The sequence below is a fragment of the Aspergillus fischeri genome, genomic scaffold (genome assembly GCF_000149645.3).
Source record: "Aspergillus fischeri NRRL 181 1099437636249 genomic scaffold, whole genome shotgun sequence".
NCBI lineage: Eukaryota > Fungi > Ascomycota > Eurotiomycetes > Eurotiales > Aspergillaceae > Aspergillus > Aspergillus fischeri.
Window position 1 is genome coordinate 541,786 of NW_001509770.1, and position 24,444 is coordinate 566,229.

The 24,444-nt window shown below is 49.4% G+C and overlaps 8 protein-coding genes across 8 annotated transcripts, besides 4 other annotated features; 3 read left to right on the forward strand and 5 right to left on the reverse strand.

Moving 5' to 3' along the window:
* Nucleotides 1-7: 7 nt before the first annotated feature.
* On the reverse strand, nt 8-1,600 carry NFIA_009230 (threonine--tRNA ligase MST1; the record flags this gene model as incomplete). The annotated part of the gene is made up of 1 exon (XM_001264140.1): nt 8-1,600. One exon carries the CDS (start codon nt 1,598-1,600, stop codon nt 8-10), a length of 1,593 nt encoding a protein of 530 aa, XP_001264141.1.
* Nucleotides 1,601-1,928: 328 nt separating this feature from the next.
* NFIA_009240 (uncharacterized protein) lies at nt 1,929-3,344 on the forward strand (the record flags this gene model as incomplete). Its single annotated transcript, XM_001264141.1, has 1 exon — nt 1,929-3,344. The coding sequence occupies one exon, from the start codon at nt 1,929-1,931 to the stop codon at nt 3,342-3,344; it is 1,416 nt and encodes a 471-aa protein (XP_001264142.1).
* A 408-nt stretch (nt 3,345-3,752) lies between these two features.
* NFIA_009250 (glycoside hydrolase family 16 protein) lies at nt 3,753-5,039 on the reverse strand (the record flags this gene model as incomplete). Its single annotated transcript, XM_001264142.1, has 3 exons — nt 3,753-4,559; nt 4,615-4,892; nt 4,952-5,039. The coding sequence occupies 3 exons, from the start codon at nt 5,037-5,039 to the stop codon at nt 3,753-3,755; spliced, it is 1,173 nt and encodes a 390-aa protein (XP_001264143.1).
* Nucleotides 3,877-3,904: a microsatellite.
* Nucleotides 3,908-3,937: a microsatellite.
* Nucleotides 4,008-4,094: a microsatellite.
* A 2,354-nt stretch (nt 5,040-7,393) lies between the features above and the next one.
* Nucleotides 7,394-7,436: a microsatellite.
* A 3,596-nt stretch (nt 7,437-11,032) lies between these two features.
* Nucleotides 11,033-11,614, reverse strand: NFIA_009260 (uncharacterized protein; the record flags this gene model as incomplete). Its single annotated transcript, XM_001264143.1, has 3 exons — nt 11,033-11,414; nt 11,478-11,529; nt 11,593-11,614. The coding sequence occupies 3 exons, from the start codon at nt 11,612-11,614 to the stop codon at nt 11,033-11,035; spliced, it is 456 nt and encodes a 151-aa protein (XP_001264144.1).
* A 2,095-nt stretch (nt 11,615-13,709) lies between these two features.
* NFIA_009270 (uncharacterized protein) lies at nt 13,710-14,456 on the forward strand (the record flags this gene model as incomplete). The annotated part of the gene is made up of 1 exon (XM_001264144.1): nt 13,710-14,456. The coding sequence occupies one exon, from the start codon at nt 13,710-13,712 to the stop codon at nt 14,454-14,456; it is 747 nt and encodes a 248-aa protein (XP_001264145.1).
* A 370-nt stretch (nt 14,457-14,826) lies between these two features.
* On the reverse strand, nt 14,827-16,129 carry NFIA_009280 (putative aldo-keto reductase (AKR13); the record flags this gene model as incomplete). The annotated part of the gene is made up of 6 exons (XM_001264145.1): nt 14,827-15,122; nt 15,190-15,384; nt 15,438-15,551; nt 15,623-15,766; nt 15,832-15,910; nt 15,971-16,129. 6 exons carry the CDS (start codon nt 16,127-16,129, stop codon nt 14,827-14,829), a joined length of 987 nt encoding a protein of 328 aa, XP_001264146.1.
* Nucleotides 16,130-17,817: 1,688 nt separating this feature from the next.
* Nucleotides 17,818-19,556, reverse strand: NFIA_009290 (FAD-binding oxidoreductase; the record flags this gene model as incomplete). The annotated part of the gene is made up of 4 exons (XM_001264146.1): nt 17,818-18,019; nt 18,440-18,873; nt 18,927-19,394; nt 19,443-19,556. 4 exons carry the CDS (start codon nt 19,554-19,556, stop codon nt 17,818-17,820), a joined length of 1,218 nt encoding a protein of 405 aa, XP_001264147.1.
* Nucleotides 19,557-22,290: 2,734 nt separating this feature from the next.
* Nucleotides 22,291-23,490, forward strand: NFIA_009300 (glutathione-independent formaldehyde dehydrogenase; the record flags this gene model as incomplete). Its single annotated transcript, XM_001264147.1, has 2 exons — nt 22,291-22,660; nt 22,724-23,490. 2 exons carry the CDS (start codon nt 22,291-22,293, stop codon nt 23,488-23,490), a joined length of 1,137 nt encoding a protein of 378 aa, XP_001264148.1.
* Nucleotides 23,491-24,444: the final 954 nt, after the last annotated feature.

A 24,444-nucleotide genomic window follows, 5' to 3' on the forward strand; every position in this document is an offset into this window, starting at 1 on the left:
GAATACATCAAACAAATTGCTTCTCCAGCTGGACCAACAGATCATGGACCTCGTCGACCTTCAGCCTGACTGCCCGTGGGTTCTGGAGAGCATTCTCCCCCAATTTTGTCTCGAGCACTTCCTTCAATTTCTGTCCATTTGCATCCGTTTTGGTCTGCATTTGACCTGTCACATCCACAGTAATACTCGAGTCCGCGACATCTTTAGGCCCGAGGATGAAAATCAAATTGTACTTCATCTGTTTGGCCCGTTGGATCTTCTTCCCGAGTGTCTGGCTGCTGGTGTCGACATCGATCAGGTATGTCGAATCGACGGATGAAAGAGGCTTCGGAGAGGTTACATTGTCCTTGCTAGCAACATGCGGACGGAAGCCAGAGATTTTCGCAGCAGCTTCTTGTGCCTGTTGCAGCACCGCCTCGTCCTGGTTGACCGTCAGAATGATACCCTGGCGCGGAGAGAGCCAGAATGGCCAGCGACCGGCATATTGTTCGATGAGCAGGGCAAGGAAGCGTTCCAGCGACCCAAAATTGGCCCGGTGAACCAGCACGGGCGTCGCTCTTCCTGGAGTCGCCGGGTTGTAGTCCTCTTCACCCTCCGCAACTTGGTACTCCAACCCGAACCGTTGCGGCAGATTCATGTCCAGCTGGATCGTGGATAATTGGTGATATTTCCCTGCCTGATCCTGCAGTTGAATGTCGATCTTCGGCCCGTAGAAAGCACCGTCACCCTCGTTCATCGCCCATTCCCTCCCGCTGTTGTCCAAGGCTTCCCGCAGCTGAGTCTCCGCGCTGTCCCACAGTTCCAGGCTCCCGATAAAGTCCTTCTCCGGCCTAGTAGAGAGTACGAGACGGTAGGGTCCCAGACCAAACGTTGTCATCACCATATCGACGAACCCCAGCGCGGACGCAATCTCCCCCTTGATCTGCTGCGGTCGGCAAAAGATATGCCCATCGTCCTGGTGGAATCGTCGGACACGGGTAAGCCCGCTTAGGGCCCCCGAGATCTCGTTACGGTGGAGAGGGCTGAAATCGGCGTAGCGGATGGGCAGTTCGCGATATGAGTGGTTCTGCGACTTGAAAAGGAGGCAGTGGCCGGGGCAGTTCATCGGTTTCAGGCCGTACGATTCGTCCTCGCCCGTTTCTCCGTCGGCTTCCCCTGTAGCTCCTCGACCTTTGACCTCATACATGTCATCTTTGTAATTCTGCCAATGGCCCGAAACCTCCCATAGAGAACGCTTGTAGATTGTCGGTGTCAGAACTTCGCGGAATCCGTATTGAAGGTACTGAGTGCGGAGGAACGAGATCAATCGGTTGATGACGTGAGTGCCGTTGGGTAGGAAAAGGGGCGAGCCAGGGCTGTAGATGGAGGTTGTGAAGAGATCTTGAGCGGTCCCTAGAGCTCGATAATCTGTATTTGACGCGGTGGATGCTGGGGGAGGGGACTGTTCAGCGTGCGCTTCGGAGCACGAACAAGATCGACACGATGTCGTGGATAGCCATTGCCGTCTCGTGGTCGGCTCTCGGAAATATTTCACGCCATTGTTGAAGCCCGGTCGTCTCGAGAAGGAGCGCTGCCAGAAGAGAGTGGATAATCGCCGCATGGTTGGTTGATTCATGGCAAGGGATTTTTTCTTCTGCGACACGACGCGAGGTCCAGCTGGATCCGCCCGATTGGGAAGTCAACGAATGGCATGTGCGCTTCCCCACTATAACAACAGTTCCGATCGACACAAGCGCATTCCTTCGCAACGGCATAAATCGATACCTCTTATTGTGAGCATCAAGATAGATATATCTGTTGATTGAAATTACAGCGGTTTCCAATACTTATCATCTGGTGCGCTGCAGTCTTAGTTTGAAGGTCAACCCAAGGCGTCGAAGAGTGGAAACGTATGCAGTTGAAGTGAATATAAGCGCAAAACAGTCAACATGTCACCGGGCTCAGCTCGTACAGCAGAGAGCTGTGTACTGGGCGAGTCCTGGGTTGTGGCGTCAACCTCATCCTTGCAGAAGGAGCACCTACCTGAAGAATCAGATCGAAATGCACAGACAGACCAAGAAGACGAGCGCAAGGAGTGCCAATCGATGACAACGTCTGCTTCTTCAATATCAGGCCCTGAGCTTATCATGCCGTCAATATGCGAGGTACCTATCTCAGAAGCCTCCTGGGTAGCGCCGGAGTTGCGCTCTCGCACGCTGCCCGCGCATACAGTCAAGCGAAGACACAAGCGATTATCTGATCGGTCAGGGAAGAAGCGAGAGTCTGAAGCGTTGAGCTCAGAAACCTCTACGACAGCGCGCAAATCACAGGGAGAAGAGATCGTGTCCACCAGCTCTGGAACAACGTCTAGTTCTGCGCGCATAGAAAGATACATCAGACCATTGATCAACCTCCTCCTCATGGCGGCAATCTCCCATCTTCTCATTTTACCGGAGCTCGTCCAGCAATATCAAACCCTCTGCAGCATCGAGACAGTATCAGTCCTCTACCCAGCGAGCTGCATCCCGCCTTACCCACAACCACCATCCACAAACCCCCAAATGCAGTCCCACCCCAACTCCATCCTAACCTCCCAATCCCGCCTCGAAAGCCTCTTCAACACAACCCTCACCCAAATGTCCATCCTACAACCCACCCTGCAACAAACGGAACCCCTCCTCCGCAACCTCCACGCGAATCTCAAAAAGGCCTACCCGGCCACCAAACACGAACTCGACCTCGAATTCGCCGGCTGCACCCAAGCCGCCCGCACAGCGACGGACAAGTTCGCCTCCCTGAAAGCAGACATCAACTCCGCAATGGACAGCCTCCTCGCAACCGCAGCCACCGACGACACCACCGGCACAGGCAGAGGCCGAAGCCGAGGCGGCAGCCGCTCCGTCGCACAGGACGCCAGACTCTCGACCCAACTAGCCCGGCGGGAAGCGTACCTCGACCAGCTCACTGCACGCATGCAGTCCAAGGCCGAAGCGCTATGCGGGGACTTTGCCACGCTGGACGACCATCTCGACTCTATCCAGGAGATTGTGCAGAGGGAGATGCGCGCCCCTTCTTCATTTGTTGGGTGCCAGAAACCCCCTGGGAACGGGCCTAGCTACGCCAACGCCAACGCCAACGGCAAGGGTATCTGGGGGTTCATCGAGACGATCGTGCCGTTTACCGGGAGGTTGTCGCCAGTGCGTACTGGCGAGGACGAGACCTCGACGTCCGAGATTCGTGGGAACACGGATCTATCGGACTCTCTGCGGCAGGCGACGGATCACCATCGGCCTGTAGCTGACCTAATTCGGAGATTATATATCGATCTGCAGAACCTGCAAAGGAAGAAAGGGAATTTGGTATAAGCATAGCATAGCATAGCACCAGCAACTTAACGTTCGAGACGAGTATATGAATGAGATTTCCAGAGTTTGCGCGATGCAAGACTGTAGACAAGCTGCGTTACATCTATTACTGTTATGATTACGATCTATAATTATATCTCAATTGAAATATCTACGACGGAGGTGCCAAGTCACAGAGCAAACAAATCCCCAGACCAGAAAGGTAGCGTACTTTCATTAAATATGTAGCATGTTATATGTTGTATGTACGGGGTATAAGGAATAGGTATGGGCATAGAACGAAATCAAATACAAGAACGATGGAGTATCATACTCCAACGATGGCGAAATCCCGATTCCAACATCTACAGTTGTGACGTCCCCCCCTCATTATGTGTATCGTGCATTAAACCAAAAAAGTCATTTTGTTTAGAATGCCAACACGGCAGCGACGGCGCCGAACACCAGGGCGCAGGCTGTGACCGAACCCTTGATGGAGCCGGCGGCGCCATGGGAGAGCTCGGGGGTGGCGGAGGCTCCGGCGCTAATGGAGGAGCCAGAGCCAGAGCCAGAGCCAGAGCCGGTGTTGCTGCTGCTGCCGCTGCTGCTACCGCCGGTGGTGGTGGATCCCGAGCCAGTAGACGAGCTGGAGCTCGAGTTAGAGCCGGAGCTGGTTCCAGATGGGGTGGGAGTAGCCTTGGTGGAAGTGGCCAGGGTGGAGGTGGAAGGGGTTTTGCTCGAGGTAGAGCTGGCGGTGCTGGTGGTGGAGGTCACGGAAGGGCTGGGGGAGGTATCGACGGCGCCGTCGAACTTGATGCTCTGCCAAGAGCCAGTGTTGTCCGAGTAGGTGTAGGATTCGGCGGGGTTGGCGTTCTCGATACGGACGGACTTGACGTACATGGTGTACGGTCCCGCGCCGTAGTCGGTCAAGCCACCGGCCCACTCGATGGTACCCTTGGGGTTGCTGGGGTCGCCGCCGGCCCAGGTGCCGAGTCTCAGGCGCATAGGAGTCTGAGGGAAGCGAGTGCCACCCTTGGCATCGTTGTACGTGAGCGTACGAACGACGGCGCCGTTGATAGACCAGGTAACGGCATCCTTGGTCCACTCGATGGTGTAGGTGTGGAAAGTCTCCTGAGGAGTGGCAACGGGCACATAAGTGCCTCGGTCATATGTGGTGGTATCGCCTTTACCGAAGTAGTTTGTCTGGACCTGAGTGGTATCACCGCCCAATACTTCCTGCGCTTTCGTCAGTCCGGTTCAAGACGAACGTAAGATAAACAAGCAGGCTTACCCAGTCAATCTCATCCAGATCATCCGACTCCAGGACGATGCTGCTAACAACACCTCTACCAGGAGCGGCCTTCATCACCACTTCGGCCTTTCCGAAGAAGAAGTAGAAGTCGGTGTCAATGGTAGGTGAGTCACCTTTCTTGGCCACAGTGAACTCAGCGCCCTGTGGGCCAACGGGAACTTTGCCTGCAGTAACTTTCCATTGATCCAAAGCTGACTCTGAGGTGAAGTCGGCGGTGTAACTGGATGCGGCAAGACCCTTGTTGGACGGGCAGGTCTCTGCAAAGCAATCGTTAGATGAGCTGTTGTATATCATATGCCGGTATGGAAAGACTCACTCTCAAGGGGATTGCACTTTGACCAAGTCTGCGCAGAGCAAAGAGGGAGCACCGCAGTCAGGGCTGCTGCTGCGTACTTGAAATACATGTCTGCGTTATGCAGGGTAAACGAGTGCTGTGTCAAGGAAGAGAACTGTGTAGCAGATGATGATATGTCAAGACTTTTGAAAGTAACGACTGTAAGTGAGTGATATAAGACTTCAGAAAACGACAGGAAGCTCTTTACAGAGAACAGAGGTATGAGATGATTACTTTGATAGAAGGACGGGGGGGCTGGACAGTAGTAAATACTCGCCGGTCCCTGTCGATTAAAGGGGAGGCAGCCGTGAGCTAGTCTAGTTTACTTGGGAAGGCTGAGTATGCGCCATGGATTGATCGAAACTCAGAGTCATAAGGCCAAGGACTATAGATAGTAGGTAGGGTCGTCGCTATGGAGCCATGGTATTATTAGTCGGGTTTTACCCTGCCACCGAGTCGAGAATCGCCTCTGATTGGGAGTCCAGGATCTTAGCTTCGTCCCCTGGTTGATGACCCAGCGCGCCGTCTCAGACTCGAGGTGTCTAAGGTAGGAACTGAGTGCTCAGAGGTCAGCTTGCATTACCGATGAAAGTGGTCAGACACGGTGATTGATCGGATGATGGAGGGGCCAGCCGACACCCCGATCCGGTGGATCACAAAACTGGAGAAGGATCCATCCTGCACAGTATCAGCCCACGATGATAGGCGCAAGATGACCTCAGCCATGGTCTTTTCTTTTGCCACGAGCGGTAACACTTGTGACTGGAGTGAGTGTGAATGTGCCCAAGTTCGGCCGGAAGAAAACTAGAAACGAAAGAATCTGAGTGTGTCTGACTCTGCCTGACGGGCTGACCGACCGGGGCAAGGTCACTTGGCCCACAGTAAGATGCAACTGTAAGCGAGCAGTGCGGTAGCGAGTTACCTATTCGGTAATGGGGGAATCAGTTGTTTGAGCCGCGATGCGATATCTCAGACCGCAGATAGGCACCAGCACGCTAGAATATTTTCCTAGTCCGGGTGTGGTTTGGTTCAGGTCCCTGGTTGCATCCACACGAACTTGTGTTGTTGATGGAAAGAGCAGAAATCTCCTGGTCTAGGCAGACTATGGCCTAGTGTCTATCTAGTAGTACCTACTAAAATGATCATATTGTCCTAGTGACTCGCAGGGTAGTATCGTCTACTCCGTAGATGGTTAACTACTAACCATTAGGTTTTAGTTATTTAGTATGTCTCTGGCAGAGATAATTTTAGTCGGCCAGACACCTGAAAATTTTTCATTCTTTGATTCAGTTGCCACAGATGAAAATAATATTCCAAGTTAGATCATAATATGTTTGAGGATTCAGTGTCAGATTAACTCATGGAGAAGGAATCGACAGACGATCGGTTGATCTCTCATCATCATGATCGAAGGGAATGCGCAATCCGAGGACAGCGCATTTCCAAATTCGCCAGTCCCGAGCCACGGAATGATCAAGATGTGGGTTGCCATGTGGAGAAACGTTGAGCACAATTTTCAGGCCTCAAGAATCAAGATCTTTTCCATTCAGCTCATTAGCGCGCAATAATACTATACCCCTCTCCACTATCTGCTATCGACATACTGCTGGAGAGATACAAGAGCTTGCTTGTCTAATAATACATTTCAGGATGTCAGGATGTTTCACCGATGAGAAGGTCGTATAAAAGGGAGCAACAATAATAATAACAATAATCATGACAGTGAAATTGCACAGTACCATCCCAAGCCCCCAGGAAATGAAAGGTGGTAATATGTTGCATGTGGTCATTGTGAGGCTGGGCGGATAGATTAAGGGGAATTCTAATCTGGGGCCGATTGTCTTACTGGAGGGAGATATTGGATAGGTACCTGTACCTCCAGTCTGAAACATCAGCAGGGGACTATCACCGTGGTCCTGTCCCTGGACACTGAGAACCAGTCAAAATGCTCCTGTGATCATTGGCAAGAAGCAAGCCCAGACATACGTAAAATTTACAAAGGGCGGCCAAGACATACGAATCAAAATAGAATTACCCGATGTCAAATGAAGACTACGACTTTGAGAGCAAAAGAAAAAAAGAAGGCTCCTGAGACGGAATCGAACACCAGCCTCGAGGAGATGCACGAATTTGTAAAATTTAGACACCGCCTCTAACTCGCACATGACTTGTGGCTGCTGGCCAGGTTGCAGCCACACTCACCCCGCCATTCTTGTTGGATCAACAAACAGGAACAAACAAGCCAGTCAGTTGCCTCGGTTTCCTTAGTAATGCGCAGACTTAGTCAGCTGATCGAATCACAAGGCCAAACACTCCAGTCTGATTTGTTGGGAAATGAATGTTTTTGAGACGGAGGATGTACTCCGCAATGTTGTTGGGTTGATCATCACCGCCACGTTGAATCTATCCCCATCTCCATAACCCCTCCTTCTCTTCCTCTATCTTCTTCTTCTTCTTCTTCGTCTTCAGATAACCTCAACTTCAGATAATCTCTCTATACCCTTCAAATCCAGAAAATGGCCCACAAATCTACCAGATCGTCCACACGCAGAAACCCAAGCCGCTCCGTCCCCTCTTCCTCGGCCTCGTCACTCACTAGCACGGATATGGGTGTGGATCGCAAGGTCTACATTCCGTTGTGCTTTTGCCTGATGTCGTTTGCGGTTATGGTCTATGTCAACTGATTGAACCAAACACATTCGAAGACAACACTTAAATTCATCTCAACGCTGCGTCGAATACCTATCAACGACCCTCAACGGTCGGCGACGTCATTCCCGTACTCGTATCGGCACCACTCCTTGATACCGATGGCCTTCTCCGTAATCTGCAAGACGATAACACCCCCATCCACATCCACATCCACATCCGACGTCCCGCCCCACCGTACTCATCACCAGCAAAAGACTGCGCAAACCAACGTATACAACCGTATGCGCGTCTGGCCCAATAAGGGCAAAACTATGGGTTCGAGATGGACTCGGCACCTGTGCTCAGTACCTACAACGTCCATCATATATACCCCCCACCTCGAGATTCTACCTGATCGGCAAGTCGACCCCGAGCGCGAGTCTAAAGTGCATCGGTTGATTGCACATAGACAATGATGGTGTCAAGGAGAGAGCCTGCTGCCATCCAACAGTGCAAGCCCAGCAAATATCCCTTGGACAGCAGAGCCAGATTTGCACATATAATCAGTGACAGAGAACACACGTGGCTTCGGGATAGCGGCAGCGACTCCTCAAGCCCAGATGAGCACTGAAGTAGAAGACGGTTCAGTATGCAGTACATAGGTCGCGGGAGGAACCCAGCGGCACAACATTGATACAACCCCCCGACTGGCCTCAGGGCCGTCAAGCATCAGACACATGTCTGCGGGACAACGTCCGCACCTTCTTTCCTTTATATATATTTCTTTCCTTTGTTTGCACAGTCTGGCTTCTGGACCTCGGTTGCTTTTTAAGACCTGAATATTAGGCCTGAGCATATTTCAGCAATCATTCAGTTAAGAACAGACCACATTCACATCTCGTTGTTATATCCATCTCTCAAAGCAACTTCATTTTTCCTTTTTCTTTCTTGAATGATCATACCTTCAGCATACCACACATTTCTTAAAGCGTAATGAAGCTGTCTAGATGAGACCATTGTAAAGAATGAACGCCTGTCTGAAACATTTCTTCCCAGAATGCCTTAGACACGAAATCAGGATCTGCATGTACCTGAGGTATATCATGACAACCGACGCCAGGCCGGGGACTCATATTTTTCCGCTGGGATTATCCTTCATCTCAGCCATGCCTCGCGTTTATCTTGTCTCATCATGCTCAGAATCAGACATATGTCAGGTCCTGCATCTACAATATTCTATGGCTAATTGTTGCCTTTAGACCTCAACCCATGATACACACCTGACACTTTTCACTAGTTGTCAGTCTTGTCTTTTGGACCCTCTCCCAAATCACATATACCACATATTACCTAGGAGCCAGCGAGCAGGAACTCCTGACCGATGATGGAGACATCAAAGGAGACCCGATCTACAAAAGGACCTCCGCTTGCAAAGAGGCAAAGTCTTGTATAATCTAAGTAGTCTGAGTATAGATAGAATAGGTCCGGAAGATCAAATTTCCACCCATGACTAGAATACTAGTGGATTGTAACCAGAGTCAAACAGCAGTGCTCCGTTTGGAGTGCTGCAGTTCGATGTGAGAGTACCTAGGCACGCCTGACACTTACAACACGGTAGGCTCTAGCGTTTGGGTCTCGGGCTATCGGGTATCCAGAACACTCCTCGGTTCGTATCAGAAAAGTAGCAACCAGGCAGTTGGTGTTTAGAGCACGTTGGTCTGTGCAACCTCTGAAGCCCTTTGTCTCCAAATGGGATCCGGTTTGGCATATAAGCGTTAAAGGTAATCCCATCCTGTGCATGACCCAGAGTACGCAGTGTAATCAAGTCCAGGGACAGCTGCATGGTGCTTTTGGGCTATATCGTGATCCAGATCTTCTTCTTCATGTGCCGTGCCATAACTCCCCTGACTGTGGCTGGCCGACCTGAGACTGGAAAAAGGTATATGCAAAGAGTGAAGGTAAGAAAACAGAAGATGATCCTGCAAGTTTCCAAGATCAGATCATGCAGCATAGCATCCTCTGACCTGTCAAGCACAGGCTATTGGAGTAACTTGCAGGTTAAGCTTCATCACATTGCATCTGGGGGTCAAAGCTTCATCCTACTATGACAGAAGGATGTGCATTTTGCTAACCTCTTGTCATCAGCTGATAACATCACCAGAACAGGAGAGACATGGGCCCGGGGCCCAGGGAATAGGGAATGATCAATTTTAATTTCTCTGTTTGAGTGTGATAGTAATTCAACGAGAAAGTCTACCAATAAAGTTTGCTCTGGCACTCTTGTTGGCTAGTGCAGCCCTAAGGCAGTTTCCCTGCAGGCGTCTTAAGAATTCATAGATAGTAAAAGTAATTGGAAGCATTTTCAGACAGATCAGATTCTGATCAGTGAGTTGAATTGCAATATGGCATATTTCGCAAGTCTGATTACTCAAATCAGCATCCCAGAGAACTCCGTAAATCCCTTATTAGGTTTGGTTACCTGGTTGACAGACTTTACTCTATATACGATGAAACAGTTAGCCAGCGGCCAAAAATGGCTACACTTGACGCCGTTTTGGTAGTCCTGCTAACCCTATCATAAGTGGCTCTGCACAGGGCTGACTGAAGGCTGAGTTGACGCAGCAGGAGACAGCAGAAACTCTGTTTCTAATATTTGAAATGAATGATAAATTATATACTCAGTAAACAAAGGTTCGAACCGCTTCAGAAATTCTATCTAGGTTTGTAATTTTTGTAACGATATCACAGTCTCAGTAATGCTCGTGGTCAGGGTTCGATATGTCAAGCCAAGCTTCTCGGTTGCTTGGGAGTTGTCAAACCTGTACAGTCCTCCGTGGGGATACCCGCCCCCGCCCGCGTTTTGTTCTGGGAGTTGCGGTCTGTACTCCGAGAAGGAGTCTCGGATGACTTCACAGATCTCCTTGTTTGAGAAATAACCAGCAGTCAATAAGAATCTTTTATTCTCGACTCCTGGAGCTTCCATCGCTCTTATATGGGCTAAGGCGGCGTCACGAACATCTATCCAGAGAAAGAACGATGTTCCTGTGTCGGGGATTTCAGCTTTATATGCGCCTACCATAAAATTCCGGATCCGCTGGTTCGACGTGTTGAGTTCGTCGAGGTTGCGCAGTGGGTGTATCACTGGGCCAAACATCAATGTTGGACATAACGTAACCAGAGAGAAAGGTGGGTTCTCTCTCTCAAGAAACTCCCAACATGCTCGCTCGGCAAAAGTCTTGCTTGCTAGATAGAAGTTTTAGTTCGAATATATGAACATCAGTTGGACGAGGAGGTGATTCTAACCTCTGTATCCGTTGAGAGGATTTAAATGAGCGTCCGAAAGGGTAATTGGGTTCCAATCTTCCTCGGAATAAGTATGCTCGACCCAACTGTTCCCCTTATAGCTGTTGATGATCGATGCGAAAGAAGATGTTACGATCTGCAGTTGGTTAAAACAACCTCGGGAACTGAAGCCAAGTACGTCTGCTTCATTTCACTACGATGCGGGAAGCGTACCACTTTCTTAACCGATGGTGCACTTTTCCGAACTGCTTCCAGCAACGCAACAGTCCCACCGATTGCAGGATTCAAGAGTTCTCGCTGAATATCGGTAATCGAGTAGCGAAACGGAGACGCAGTATGGATGACCACATCGAGGGGCGCGTCAGATTTGAAACATTCATCAAAAGCACCAGCGCTCGTAAAGTCAGGAACGATGATGACTCGTAGCTGAGTGGTAGATGCATGTAGATGGTGGCATTCACGGATCTGCTCAGCCTTCTCGAGACTGCGGACAGTGGTTACGACTGAATATCTAGGAACACGTAAGTATCATAGGTAAAGCTGGGGGACGGAGGCTGATAGTGAATTGCATTACCCTCGATCCAAGAGGAGACCAAGAACATGGCTTCCAAGGAATCCATTACCGCCTGTTAGTGCTGTCAGTTGAAGCTAGGCTCTCGTATATTTCACTCCTGATGTGAAATACGAACCAGTGAGGAGGACTCGAGCCATGCTTCCTTCTCTTTCCTGTCGTTACTTCCGTTGCTTTTAGAGAACTTATGCTTGAAGAGAAATCGAGATCAATTCAGCACAGTAGAGCGATGGAGAGAAATGGATGGGAAATGAGGACTAGGACCAGGTGTTTATATCTTCTTGTTCTCCCCAAATCCGGTTAGACGAGGACGTTTTGGCAATTCCAACACGAGCATTGCTCTAGATGTGGCCAATTAACGTCCGTCAAAGCTGGGTAGGGCCATACCTAGTACTAACGATATGGTCAAGCGGACTAGGGACACGCAAAGCCTATACAGCACTTTTAAGACCAAGCGACAGGTTAAGGGTCTGAGTCACACTGGTATATTAATTATACCCGGCGCGAACCGATCAATTCCGACTAGAGAGGTTAAAGAAGATATGGCTAAAGAGAGACTGTTCGTAGCGGAAGATGGGAAAAGATACTGTTGCAAGCCACCAACCGTGGGCATGCAGCCAAACTGAGCGCAGTCAAGCAGAAAGGGTAGCAAAAGAGAATTGGGATCTTTTCTCATGCCACCATGCGCACCAGCCCGGGTATCTCTGATTTGCACACTGACTAATTGAATTTATACACAGCTCACGGAGACCAGGGGAATATATCTCCAACAAAGCTCAAATTAGCGCAATCCCCATGGCATCCTACGCTAGATCTACATAAAGTCATGACCCTTTGAGAACTAGACATACCCCTGTCTTCTGACGTGGCTCTCAAGATCCATAATTTCTTTCTTATACTGAAGCATCAAAGTCCCGTCAAGCTGCCGCACTGCATGAGCCTCCATAGATTACTAAAGAATACAGCCGACACACTCCAAGGCCCTGCATTATTGTCGTCCTGGCGGGACGATTATGACATGGATGATGCTCATTACCACTGGCACATGGTGTTTCGCGGTGCTGGGGGAGACAACAAGAATGTCAGGACCATTGACCGTCAAGGAGAGCTCTTCTTGTACATGCACTCACAGATGGTGGCTTGCTATGACACTGAAGGGCTATGCTAGGGTCGTCCTCTTGTGAGGCCATGGGACCAGTACGACGACGTGCTTGAGTACGGATATCAACCTTTGCCGGCGCTGTTAGACTACTACGGAGGTTATCCGGCATTCTCCAGCTGGTACCGTATCAGGAACCCGTATATGCTGCATCTTATATCAGTGACCATTTAACCTGTAGGCTTTAGTCGAAAGTATCGATACAATATTCTAGTCGTAGTCAACTGGTGCCTGTATTGACATTGTAACATCCAGCCGCAAGGTCCTGGTTCTCAATGCTATTTATGAGGTGAGACAGGAGGATCATAGTTAGATCTGATGCGACATGAAGAAGCCAGTGTGGGACGTATCTATCTACCATGGAAACATAAACCAGGAAGCTGTCTGTCCATAGGAGAGTCATACTCTGTCGGTCGACGATCGGATGAGAGTTATACCAGGCGGTATGCTGTACGAGATTAATACTTGCACCGAGCAAATTTTACAAAGATGAGCATGCATACCGTTTATGTCTCGGAACAGCCCATCTTGGTAGGCTACCAGATTTCCCAATTCGGGTGTTAATAGGGGTCCCATGGTTATACATAGGGCACAGTCAGTGTATTTATGACGTGAACTACACAACAAAACATAAGAATAGAAAGTCCAGTTGTAGGAAGCAGTCGCTCCTTCCTAAACCTATATGGCAAAGCATCAACAGATTGACAACCGATTCTGACAGTTCGAAAATCCGATTGTGTCTAGCATCCTATACACTGCTTCAATTTCTTCACTTGTTTTACGAAGCCCCCGAACAATACTGATCGCATGCCACCACCTCCTTGGCCGTCAACAGCAAAAATAGCACCGTTATATCTGGCTCATTTCCGTCCCATGTGAAGGAGAAGATGAAGAGAATGAGCGAGAAATGTTGGTCTTGCGGATCAATAAGAATACAGATTGCCCATGTACTTGGGAAAGAGGATGGAGCAGTATGGTTTCCATATAGTAACATGACAAGTGCCTTCTCACTAACAGCGAGACTAGACACGGCTTTTAGAACAACGGGGCCTAATTAATTTTGACCCACTCTCAATATGAATGCTGTCGGGCTATGCTACAATTGCCATACATATTATGATGACGCGTTGGACCCGATGTTTTTTTTCGTGCCCAGTGATCTGGATTTCTTTATCCGGTTCGAACTCAGGGACAGGATTCGCCGCCAAGGCAATATTACAAAGAGAAGGGTGCCGCTGGCACATGAATATGCACGGTATCAGTATAGACAGGGGAAAATCACCGATGTCGCCCAAGGAGGGCAATATACTCGGGTCTATCTGGACGATACCCCATTGGCACAAAACACCCAAGCACCTAAGCAGTGGCATGGTGCCCCACTCCCAACCATTCGAAAGGCCATTGGGGCACTTGGAAGCCCTAGGATAGGGCGTATTCCTCAGGACATGGTCATGAAGCTGACCATCCTTCGAGACCTGTATTACTTGGACGACGAGGAGGAGACTGAAAGAAGATACCAGTTGCAACGTCCGAGTAAGGACGAAGATTACCATTACCGGGACTCTGACGAGGAGGAGGACGACAACAGGGAGGAAGAGGAAGAGGATGAGGATGAGGATGACGACGACGATGACCAGACAGAACCGGGAACTAAGGGTGGAAAAAGACGTCCCAAGTGGACAAAGCAGGAGGCTCGCTACCCAAAACGGCAAAGACGACGCGAGTCCAGATTCGAGTGGGACCTCGGTCCCGATGCGACAACTGAAGACGCGATTCGCAAGTTTGGACCGGTCCTTTTGGGCCCTGGCAGGAGACTCAGATAAACTCACATCAGGGTCCCATACACAAAGTATGATTAATTACCCCAGTCACTCCATAGCTTTATCAATACACTGAAATTGCTTTGAGACGCGGATTTAACTTGAGACCTTCCCCTTAATTCGCAGGACTGGGTGCGTATAACCACCAAGCGGCCTATACCAATGTAATCTTTGCCTGGAAGACGACGACACTGGAGAGTTGTAGTGGAACACTTCAGTTTAAAGCAGCTATGTAACGTGACCCTCCTTGTAAGGACTCTACATACCTATATGATCCCGTCGACCATTGTTAGAGCAGATGACGACGTCATGCGACCAATTCTACATCCAAACTTGCCACCATCCCGTAGCAACCAGACCTTGTGCGTAGGCTCTAATGACCGACCATCGATTGGAAGATAGGAGCAAATCTCTCTCCAACCGGCTTAGCAGCGTCCACAATCCTTCGCATCTCCGTCAGCTCTTCTTCCGTCAATTCGATGTCACGAGATGCCCAGTTCTCTTCTAAGCGTGAGGGTTTGGTCGTTCCTGGAATCGCAATCAATCCTTGCGCCGAAACCCAAGCTAGGGCGATCTGCGCAACCGAGCAACCCTTTCGGATTGCTAGCTTCTTGATCTCGTCAACGATAGCCTTGTTCTTATAGAAGTTTTCGCCCTGGAACTTGGGAACTAAGGTCCGCAAGGGTCAGTTTACCCTAATCCTATCGGACTTCCACCTGTAGGCGGTTCGACGTACCAGTGCGTCGGAAATCATTAGGGGCAAAATCATCGGGAGACTTGTACTGGAAGTCATCCACAAGCCAGCCATGACCCAGCGGGCTGAATGCCACAAAGGCCACGCCCAATTCCTTTGCAGTCTGGATCAGGCCAGTCGTCTCGTGCAATGTCTCAAAAGCAGAGTACTCGGCTTGAACGGCATCGATTTTGGCGACTAGGACACGTTAGGACGCACTCTCCAATGTGTAATTTGCAGACAAGACGAACTCGCGTGTGCCCTGCGCAGAGTCGCAGCAGAGCATTCGGATAACCCAATGTATTTTGTTTTCCCGGCCCGGCGAAGTTCATCAAGGGCGCCGATGGATTCCTCTAAGGGGGTATCTTTGGTTGTACAGTTAGGATATTGGATTTGGCCCCAAAAAAATCACTTTCTGCGTTTGCTTTATACGTACTGGGGTCGATTCTGTGTAGATAGTAGAGATCAGGGGTGAAACCAAGCCTGTCAATCGTCCCCTCAATGTATTCCTTAATGTGGGCGGCCGAGTTCGTCACTTTCCGTTCGGGTCCAAAGACGTCAAACCCACACTTAGAGGCCACTGTGTGGCGACGCGACGTCAGCCAGTGACACAATTTAGAGACAGAAAGAGGTTATTATGCCCACCGAAAAGCCTATCGCGGACATTGTACTTCTTTATAAAGTCTCCAAGCAGCTTCTCATTTTCGCCATTCTTGTAGGCAACCTAGGTCGCAACGTAATTAGATATCGGTATCCTCGGAATAACTTTGAACAGACTACTTACCGCGGTATCCCAGAATGTACAGCCAAGTTCGATAGCTTTCAAGAGAACAGGCTCAGACTGTTCAAGATCGAGATCTGTCCCCATCGCAGAATTGAGGCCCATGGCCCCAAAGCCGGGAACGGGGACCTGCTGGTCGCCAAACAGGAGTGTCTTAACCATTTTGGTAGATTCTTAAGGTCTAGTAGAGAGTCAGCGTGACCATACCTCAACGTCGTGAGCGTCGTTCCACAACCCTCGGGAGGTGGATGGGCATACAGCGGAACTCACAAGGAAAGTGATGGTTTTATGAGAATTGGAAATTGTTGTTGCAAAGCCGCTACTGTGAATGCAAGGAACCAGAGCCGGGCTTCGTGCTAATTGATATAGTGGCCGACTGGCACCTCGCGACAATCGGCATGACGAAAGTTGTTTCCACAGGCTGATTGTAAGGTTCTGTGTCCATGGACCCACCATGTCATACTCCTGCATGAGGGCTAACTAAAAGCGGATGATTTCCATCTTAACTATAGAGAAGTCTTGGACCTCCTGCCCTGATATCGTGACTGTATTTGATGTACCTGACTGTACTACTGCTACATTAGGGCTAGATCCAGGTGGGGCCATCTGCAGTGCGCCTTATTTCGGTTATGTACTCCGATGTATAGTCTAGGCCTAGTTTTTCCGCGAGGAAAGTTGAAGTTGATAAAGCGGACATCATTATCAGGTCCTGGAATTCTACGGTGTGGAGACCGCTTACGCGCTAACTGAATGTGCGTTGATCACTGATCTTCTAACTGTCTTTTGGTGTCAGAGGCCCTTCCAATTCCACTCCAGACATTTTTACAGTACCGTCCATTATCACTTGATTTTCCTTTTTGTGGTGCCAATTGGCAGACAGAGTAGAGGCAGGCAATCATCACGTAGCGAATGGTATGAAGGGCTCACTCTATCGCGTTTTTACTTTGATGCTTGTGCCTTCCGCGACATGGATTCCGTTCTTGAGACAATCATCAAACGGCAATCGGACGGATTATCGACAGAAATGATCGGGGGCCTAAGGGAGGGGGCCACAACGGAGATTGGCAGGCATGTCCGAGACTGCCTATCCGGACACAGTCCTGCGAAGACCAGAGAGTAAGTGTCTGTGACTATTATCTTCCGTTCCCCTGTTTACTTCAACAACTTCCTTCCCCATTTATTCTTTATTGCGAACCTCGGGCATGGCTCATAACTCTTAGAGCTACACACGGAGGTAGCTGAGCAGCTCCAGATGCGATGCATGTCTGTTGCGTGTGGGAATTTGTCCAGAGGGGCTTGATTCCACCCTTCCGAAATGCAAATGGGACATGTAGCAGCCTCGCCCGTTCAGCGGTGCACCTAGGATTTCATGACGTAAGTACGTAGTCCACAACAAGAACCTTTGGGGGAGCGGATGGCAGCTTGCTCTTCAGCTCTGGCAAGATCGACAGCGTGGAGAACAATGGCCTACGGGGGATCAGGTAAAGGGCACTGGCAATTCTCGATAGTTAGTTAGATTATAGCGCGGGAGCTGCGACTTCGTCTATTTTTATGGCACAATGTTGCCACAGTGGTTTGTCCGCTTGTTCCTTCCGCGGTAGTAGAGTATTTGGCGACACGGGTCGCGCATAGGGGTCTCCGATGTATTAGTATCATCTTCCTCGCCAACTCATCGGCGGTCGTAGGAGAAGCTTGAGAACAGCCCGAATATGTATGTAATCTCCTATTGAACTCGGGAATATTCTACCTTTCTAACTCTTGAAGACTCCCCATGGAGGACAGCATTCAGCATGATGGGAAAGAAGGACTCGATCAACGCATGTAAGTCACCTCACTGGTCAATAGCTACATTACAGCAATTTGACAAACCCTTTCCATAGGCCTTTTGAGGTGAAGATACCTCGAGGATCGACAGATCTCTGGATATCTCTCAGTCTCTGCCAATTCTTCTCGCCGTAACCAGCAAAGACTTTGTCTGCCTGTGCAGCAGAAGCGTAGTTGATATAAAGATACCGGTCAGCGACTTTCAGCTCTTTGGCCACTGCCTCAATTCTAGAGATAATATTTTCAGTCATCCTATTCACGGTGGCGTCGTCTCGTCTGTCCAACCACGCGGTGGATATCAGGATAACTAAGTTATACGTTAGACAACACGCCTAGAGATTTGCCAATATAAAGCCACTCACTAAAAAGAGGTTCGTCACGATCGATACCCAAAGCATTACCGCCCCTTTGCTTCATCGCTGCGAGAGCGTTCCGTTGGAGTGGATAACAGATAAAGTTGGGCACCAGCCCACGAACTGTCTTTATAGACTCCACCTCTTGTTGAAAAATCTGAAGGGCTGTTGAGAGTAATGGACGGGATGGTGACACACTCAACGTAGCAAACAAGTGCCTGCCGCGGTCACTTGAGTAAATAGAACGATAGAAAAAGAGCAAAGCCAGGACTTGCACTGGCAGACCACAACGTACCTGGTAGTTCCCATTGGGCCGGAATCATCCGCCAGGCTACTCAAATTGCCGATAAATGTATTTCTGCTTAACGTGGGTATTTGATTGATGTCATGGAAGACTTTGGGATTCTCCACTGGCTTCCCGTAGCGTTGAGCACCCATCAGGATGAACTCGTCACTGTTGGAATCATAGGTGTAGTAAAGGTCATAGCCCATCTCCACGTCGCTTGTCAGAGCACGGTCGGTATACAGGTCATAGACCCTGTCGAGAACCTGCTCAGACTGATTGGCGGCATAGGAAGTCATGCCGGTGAAGACAGGTCCCTGAGGAAATGTACGAACAACGAAGTTTGTGACAATGCCGAAGTTGTTGCCACCGCCGCGAAGAGCATAATAAAGATCTGGGTTGTGTGTCTCAGAGGCAGTGGTTATAGTTCCATTGGCAAGTACAACCTATATCCTCGTCAGAAAACGTTAGAATTCAAATATGCTAGGAGAACACATACCTCGTATTCGTAAATGTTATCTAATGCCCATCCATGTTTGTTCGATAATGGGGATGTTCCACCACCCAGACTAAATCCGCCCACACCAACAGTACCAACCCGGCCGCCAACAAATGATAGCTTTTGGGACTCCAATGCCCGATATACTTGAGCAGAGTTTGCACCCCCGCCAACACGAGCTCTGGCCCCATCGTCCATTATTTCAACACTGTTCAGCCGACCCAAGTCCAGAGTCACGCCGCCTTGTGAATTAGAGTCCCCCGGGTTTCTAGAATGGCCACCACCCTTAACAGAAAAGTGGCACCAGCTGCCCACGAGGATATCCAGTATTCTTGAAACGTCGGTCGCGTTGGAGGGCTCAACCCGACAAGCCGGCCGGGCTTCTTGTTGTTTAGCATCCCAGATGGTGAAGTTGTCTCGATCTGGGTAATGCAGGGCAGATCTAAAGATGGCTGAAAGACGAGAGCACTGGGATCGTTAGATACTAGTCAAGCAAAGCTGGCGAGGGGCACGTACTGCATACTGGCAATTGACGGACGCTGTCTGGTTCATTGTCGCTTGGTTCTGGTAGCAGGCTGCTGCGTTAAACAGCCCCAGAAAAAAGGCTAGTAGAGCAATGACTCGCAACATGTTGTGCAGGTGTCAATAGTGAGACGTAAAATAACTGTTCCAAACTGCAATTTGTATCTATTCTGTCGATGGTCTATTATCAAGAGAATCATACATTAGACATGGAGCTGTACCGCTTTATATAGACAACGTCACTTGCGAGGAAGTTCAAAGACCAAACTGATCAAGTGCGCCCGGCTCCACAAGCAACGATGCCATTCCTGTGCCAAGCGTCCTGGGGATGATGATCTCAATATCGCACATCAGTATAAACTTAGGGATAAGAATTTCCGCTGTTTATTCAGTTCAATAAAATAGGGTTACGCATAGTACGGAAATAGCGTATTTGGAACAACCGTTATCCCCGCCGGATAGCTGAGGCGATCCCAAGCCATAGTGGCCCACTATTACTTTATACTGGTTAGCTTCATGCAGGTATATGACAAAGTGGGCCCACGGGTACTTTTTATTGGCTTCTAACAGCTGGCTATGGTTTCGTTTCTTCTGAACCACGGATATGTACCTTGAAGTTTAAATTGTCGTAACTTGGAGAGACTAGCCCAGCCTGTCTCGACCACATTATGCAGGATCCTCCCGCGCATGCGCATAACCTCTTTTTACTCCTTCCCCCACACCCGCCTGTGCCGTTTTCCTGTCAGCAAGTTGCATTCGTGCTCTTTCTTTTTTCCTTTTTTTTGTGATAGAACAGAAGATTTGCTAGTGACATTACCGAAATGGCCAATCGGAAAGTGGATGGGGTCGGCGCATCTCAAGACCGGATTGTTTTACAATCATTCACGCAACGCCTCAGTGTCTGGCCAGATGACGATTGGTCGGGAATCAGTGACCCTAGAACACGGCGGAAGTTGCAGAACCGCGTGAACCAGAGAGCTCGACGTAAGTCCAGTTCATATCAGTGAGCGAGAAGTGGATCATGGCTCTTTGTCTGACTGGACCACAGGCCTCAGAGACAAGAAACCGCCAAAAGATTCAACGGAGAGGATGGAGAATTACGACAACTACGGTTCTACTCCTCAACAAAGCCAATTGTTGGCCACGTCGGTACCTGCTTTCCATGACAATAAACGCATACCGGCAACATCTCCCGACCCTGGAATGGTATTCCGTATGACTCTGGGGGAAATTGAGAAGATACATATTCTCACCCCGGACTCAGAACTGACAAAGACATTGATGCGAAAGTTGGAAGACACTGCATATCGATCATATCTGCTCGGTTCTCCGCGTTCGGATCTTTTGCTCCACTTAATCCAGCTCAATTTCACCAGGGCGCTTTTCGAAAACATTAAGATTTTTGGGTTGACTTCAGAAAATTTACATGATGAAGCTCTATCGCCGTTCAATACTACAGGCCCGTGGCAACGGGACCTTGAGCAATCACTCCCTTATAGTCTGCAGCCCACTATGATCCAGCGGCAGATACCCCATCATCCTTGGCTAGACCTACTGCCGATCCCTCAAATGAGGGATAATTTGATCCTGGCTGGGGAATCATTTGATGAAACACAACTTTGTCTCGATATGAAGGGGTATGGAAGCGCACAGACTGGCAGAACGGGGCTTATTGTATGGAAAGATCCTTGGGATCCTGCTGGGTGGGAAGTCACAGACTCATTTGCGCGTTCCTGGGGCTGGGTCATTCGGAACTGTCACGATTTGTTCCAATCTACCAATCACTGGAGAGAAAAGCGCAACGAAAGACCGCTGTTTTGTATAAAATGACCGGAATGGCTTATCGTGGTATTCCACATACGGGGATCTTGTGCTATGACCATGTCGCTGTCGGACGCTGACATCGTTAGCTTACAGCATTAGATAGTTAAGTCGTTTGAACGAGAGAGAGAACCTACCACCTACGCAATATTCTATACAGTGGGTCATGGCTTTCTCTCTTTCCCTAAGAGGCCAGCCCCTCTTACCTCTACTTTAACTGCGAACAACTAGAAATACCCAGACCATTATTACATAGAACCTTCCCCTTATTGCCTACCACTATTCACTGTTTCCAACTTGAACGGACGTCAATCAAGGACAGCTTACGAGTCACCAAAGGGACGAGAAGACGATACACCACATAACCTGCAAATAGCATTCTGATGTCAAACCTCCCAAGACAAGACCCACCATTAGCGCATAATCACGTCTTCACTTTCTGGATTCTGTCCCCGAGTCTACCCCATAGTATGGGATATTTTCCAATAAAGCAATTTTTGCCCGATGCAATCTGCTTTCTTCCGAAATACAGCCGAGCCGCTCGCCTCAGTGGCAGCAAGATACGTGTCCCCTGGCTGATCAATTTCTTGCAACCGGCCCGTGATTAGACTTCAAAAATGGGTGAGATTTATGACCGGGGGCACATGCTCTGCTAGCTGTTGATGACACAACTATTCCTTATCAGATACAGAGTCTAGTTTTAGCCACCGAACATGGGTGACATCCACTAGATCAGCAAAGCTGACCGGTTGCAAGAGCTATTGTCAAACCGGAGTCCACGTATGCGGCAAACGCCGAGGACAATTATCAATACTAGGCTGTGCTCGCCGATGACGCGTTTGGCACAAGCAAAGCAAGATGCCCGAGACTTCGAATGCTGGTCATACCCACACTGTGTACAGGAGCGTAGTATAAGAACATATTTGTCCACGTTCGATTGTTTGATTCGGCCTGATCAGGAGATATCGAAGTATCAAACCAGCAGCAGAAGCGCTCTAGCTCATCACTTCCGTCTTGCAAGATGCCACTTAATTCAACACTTACCGCTACCATGCGAGCGGTGGCCTGGTTTGGGCAACCTTATAACGTGTCCGTGATCGATATGCCAGTTCCGCACATCATAAACCAGACAGATGCCATCATCCGAATCCCCACCTCCGCAATCTGTGGGTCCGATTTACATTTTTACCATGGCTATTCGGGGTCTCCCAACGTGCCGTGGGGCCTGGGCCATGAGGCGGTTGGATACGTCTCGGAGGTTGGCAGTGCCGTGTCGTCTCTCCAGGTTGGAGACTATGTTATTATCCCAGATAACGCACATGATGGCCATTACGGTCAAAACCATCCGCTTTCTTTCGGTAGCGGCTCCCCTGACTATGGTGGTCTGCAAGGTACAATTTAGTAGCCCTTTCGATATCCCAGCCTTGCATCAGTCACTGATATAGTTTTTATAGCCGAATACGCTCGTGTCCCTTTCGCGGATATGAGCCTTATCCCCATTCCTTTTAACAATCAGACTGGAAATGCAACTAAGGAACTTGACTATTTAATGGTTTCGGACATTTTCTCCACTGGCTGGCAGGCGCTGAGCTACAGTGGATTCCAGCCAGGTGATACCGTCGCCGTCTTCGGGGCAGGGCCGGTAGGCCTCATGGCGGCGTACTCCGCTATGCTTCGCGGTGCTAAGCGCGTCTACTCGGTTGACCAAGTCCCAAGTCGACTAGAACTGGCGTCATCGATAGGCGCTGTGCCCATCAGCTTTAATACTTCAGATCCCGTTGCGCAGATCCTTGCTCTTGAACCGAATGGAGTCACCCGGGCTTTGGATTGCGTTGGCTTCGAGTCGGTAAATGCAACGGGTCAACGCGTTGATGGATTAGTCCCCCGCGACCTGATTGCAGTCGTCGCCCAGCAAGGAGGCATTGCCATCGCTGGCGTTTACACTGGTGGACAGAATAGCACCCGGGGAGCTCCGTTTGCCGACCAGATTCCTGCCCAGGTTCCTATATCCATCGCATCCTTGTGGAGGAAAGCCCTGACCGTTGGAAGCGGTATTGTTCTGCCACTAAACCATGCGCAAGCGCTTATTGACCTGATCGCCGCCGGTCGAGCTACTCCTAGCTTTGTGGTGAGCTCGATCATTGATATCGAGCAGGTTCCCGAGTATTACAGGCGTTATAGTGATCACTTGGAACACAAGGTTGTGATCCGGTTTCCTTGATTACCAATATCATGTGCCCTCACAACTATGTACTATAGAGGACTGATGAAAATGTTTTCGAATGCGATTAACAGGCAAATATAGTCCTCTTCTTCAAAATGTTCACTTTCAAAGCTTGAGTGTTGGCTGCGATTGTAACAAACCAAAATGATCTTTATGTCTATGTAAAACGTATGCAATCTATTTAAGAGACGCACTTACATCTGGCTTCGGGACATGAGGTTTTTGCGCCGTCCGCGGCCCATCCATTTATCTCTGGTGGCACGGGCTGCGGTGTCTCGAACCACACTCTATAAAGAGTCGTGAGGGTCCTCCTCATGACCTCCAGCCCTACCACGATACAGGTAATCTTCGATCGCCAAGGAAAATCGCATAGTGGAGAAGTAAACGCAGTGAGGCTGAGAATGCTGTCTGGGGAAGTTTGGTTTCAGGCAGGCTCTTCTACCTTGAATGGAAAGATTATGGGGAAGAAATGCTGTGGCAGCCACGGCAGCATTGCATCTTATATTTGCTACTGGTTAGAGGTATTATGAAGCCCAGGAAGCTGTTAGGCTCATCTTCAACATTCTCTCACTGAGGTTTCCCCATGGGAAAATAAGCTGCAAAGCTCTTTGATCTCCACGGGGTTGAATTCACACCACAAAGCGCAGACTAAATTTCGAAAAATCCATTATTAATCCGTGATAAACACCAGGTCCTACATGGCCCGGTTAACCGAGGTTTGGGCGGATGTGTAATTTGTGATATGGACCTTCAGGCCGTCTGGCTGGAAGTCCGCCACATCGGGGACGGGCCGCAAACCCGCAATGTTCCCACACAGCACCTCCACAACCAACAATACATATAGAATATGTTGATATAAGAGTAATCCGTTATAGTTAGTCCTCCCGAACTCACCTAAATCGCCTAGGGTCCTTAGACCCAAGTGCAGGTTAGTTTAACCAGGGGCCTGTG